The sequence below is a fragment of the Fukomys damarensis genome, unplaced genomic scaffold (assembly GCF_012274545.1).
Source record: "Fukomys damarensis isolate Sample0158 unplaced genomic scaffold, DMR_v1.0_HiC HiC_scaffold_36, whole genome shotgun sequence".
Taxonomy (NCBI): domain Eukaryota; kingdom Metazoa; phylum Chordata; class Mammalia; order Rodentia; family Bathyergidae; genus Fukomys; species Fukomys damarensis.
This window is the reverse complement of record NW_022900948.1, coordinates 41773172-41775129: the sequence shown is the minus strand read 5'-3', so window position 1 is coordinate 41775129 and position 1958 is coordinate 41773172. Positions and strand designations below refer to the sequence as shown.

The 1958-nt window shown below is 61.5% G+C and overlaps 1 protein-coding gene across 2 annotated transcripts in view; it reads right to left on the bottom strand.

The window, feature by feature from the left end:
* Positions 1-1958, bottom strand: part of Lmx1b (LIM homeobox transcription factor 1 beta) — a 69400-nt gene that overhangs the window by 593 nt on the left and 66849 nt on the right. The window contains exons 6-7 of one of the 2 annotated variants that reach the window (XM_019205934.1): positions 1890-1956; positions 62-226 (exon numbers count right to left, since the gene is read on the bottom strand). In XM_019205934.1, coding sequence (XP_019061479.1) covers positions 62-226; positions 1890-1956 — 232 coding nt within the window. The remainder of the gene's footprint in view (positions 1-61; positions 227-1889; positions 1957-1958) is intronic. The other variant, XM_010613553.2, reaches the window with a different exon arrangement.

Here is a 1958-nt window from a genome sequence, read left to right as displayed (position 1 = left end):
GGCCACCTGGCCAGACGGGGGGTGGGGCGGGGCGGCAGGGAGCGGGGGCAGGGCGGCTTACCATAGGGGTTCATGTGGTCACCTGGCATTTGGGGCGGCGTGAGGCCTTGCTGGAAGGGGTCGCTGCTGCCATAGGGGCTCTGCTCCATGGCTACGATCTGCTGCTGCGGCGGGGCCAGCGGTGTGTACGAGGCCATCATGCCCTCCATGCGGCTGGACAGGACCTCTGGGGACAGCGCACACCTTCACCACGTGCACTTGCCCGTCCCGGAAGTCCCCACAGCTGTCCCCCAAGGTCGGAAGACCCCCGTGTCCTTCCAGGGGACGCTCAGGGGCCCGTCTCTGGCCAGGTGGCCCAGACAGTCCCTCCAGCACTTCTCCCAGACTCAGTTTCCACAAAGCCAGGGAGGCTCCCTCTTCGGCCCTGGAGGACACCGATCCCTCAGCAGGCAATGAGGTTGGACACACCGCAAGGATGCCTGGCACCTGGGAGCACCCAGGTGAGGCCAGATCCATGCCAAAGAGTCCAGGAAGGCTTCCTGGAGGGAGCCCCACCCCATCCAAAGAGCTGACTGGGAGGGATGCACCGGGCTGGGGAGCGAGGAACTGAAAGATGGATCCAAAAGTCCAGCTGGGGACCCACGGCATGGGGAGGGAGCGGGAGGGAGAAGTTCAGGCAGCTTGGGGTTGTGGTGGTCATTTGAAAGAGTGGGCACTAAAGGATGCAGGACACAAAACCATCCCCTGATTGGTGGCGAAGTGGGTGCACCCAGGGTGGGAGCAGAAGGGCCAGCATGGGGTGGGGAGTGACACGGAACAGTGTGGGCTCCGGGGGATGGGGCCTTCTTGGTGATGGTGTCTAGGAAGAAGCCAGGCCCAGATGGTGGCGAGGCACAGCTCTGAGGCTGGCTGGGGGGGCGGGGAGGCAGTGACTGCAGCCCCAGCAGGGGCACGGGGAGATGACAGGAAGAACGGGCTCCAGGGCCATGTCCTTAGGCCTTGTCTCAGAGTCCTCAGGGGAAGGGCTGCCCTTGCATCTGCCTGGTGTGTGCGGGGGGTTCTCTCTCACTTCAGGGTTCTTGGAACCCCCGGCACCCTCTCTTCATGACCTTGAAGGCTCCGTGTCCCATGGCGCCCGGAGATTTGGATATGGGAAAAGCGTCTGGGTAAAGCTAAGGCTCGGGGCAGGAGCTGGCCTAAGCGCCTCACCACCCTGCCCCGCTGGCCCTGGACGCTGGCCCTGACTGCTGTGGGTAGGGTCACCCTGCTGAAGCACAGGCTTGGAACCCTGCTCTGGGGCTGAGGCCTGGCTTTGTCCCCCGTATCTCATGGGACTCAGCTCCCCAAGGTGAGACTGTAGGCAGCTGTCCCCTGCAGGGCCCTTCTCTTCCCGTGGGATCTACAGGAAGTGAGTCAGGCAGCAAGCAGGATGCTGAAGAACAGGCCTAAGCCAGGGATGCAGCTCAGTGGTACAGCGCCTGCCTGGCAAGTGCAAGGCCCTGAGTTTGATTCCTATTCCCAGTACCAAAAAAAGAAAGAAGGAAGGAATGAAGGAAGGAAGGAAAGAAAGAAAGAAAGAAAGAAAGAAAGAAAGAAAGAAAGAAAGAAAGAAAGAAAGAATAGGGCAAGAAAGAAAGAAAGAAAGAAAGAAAGAAAGAAAGAACGAACAGGGCCTGGCCCGTGGGTGGGGAGCAGGGTGGGAATGCTGCGCTTCCAGCCCCTGATGCTGCCATCTCACTCCCCACTTTCCTGGGCCCCACTACTTCTCAAGTTCTCTGCATCCGGCTGCTTCAAGGAGGAGGCCCCTGGCCTCTGTCCTTGGGCGTCTTGAGAGGGACAGCCTGGCCCTGCGCCCTGGCCCTGGCAGAGTCCCCGCTGTGCCCACTCACCTTGGCCCAGCCGCTGGGAGTTCTGCTGCTCTTGCTGCTGCTGGTGCCGCCTCGCCAGCTTCTTCATCT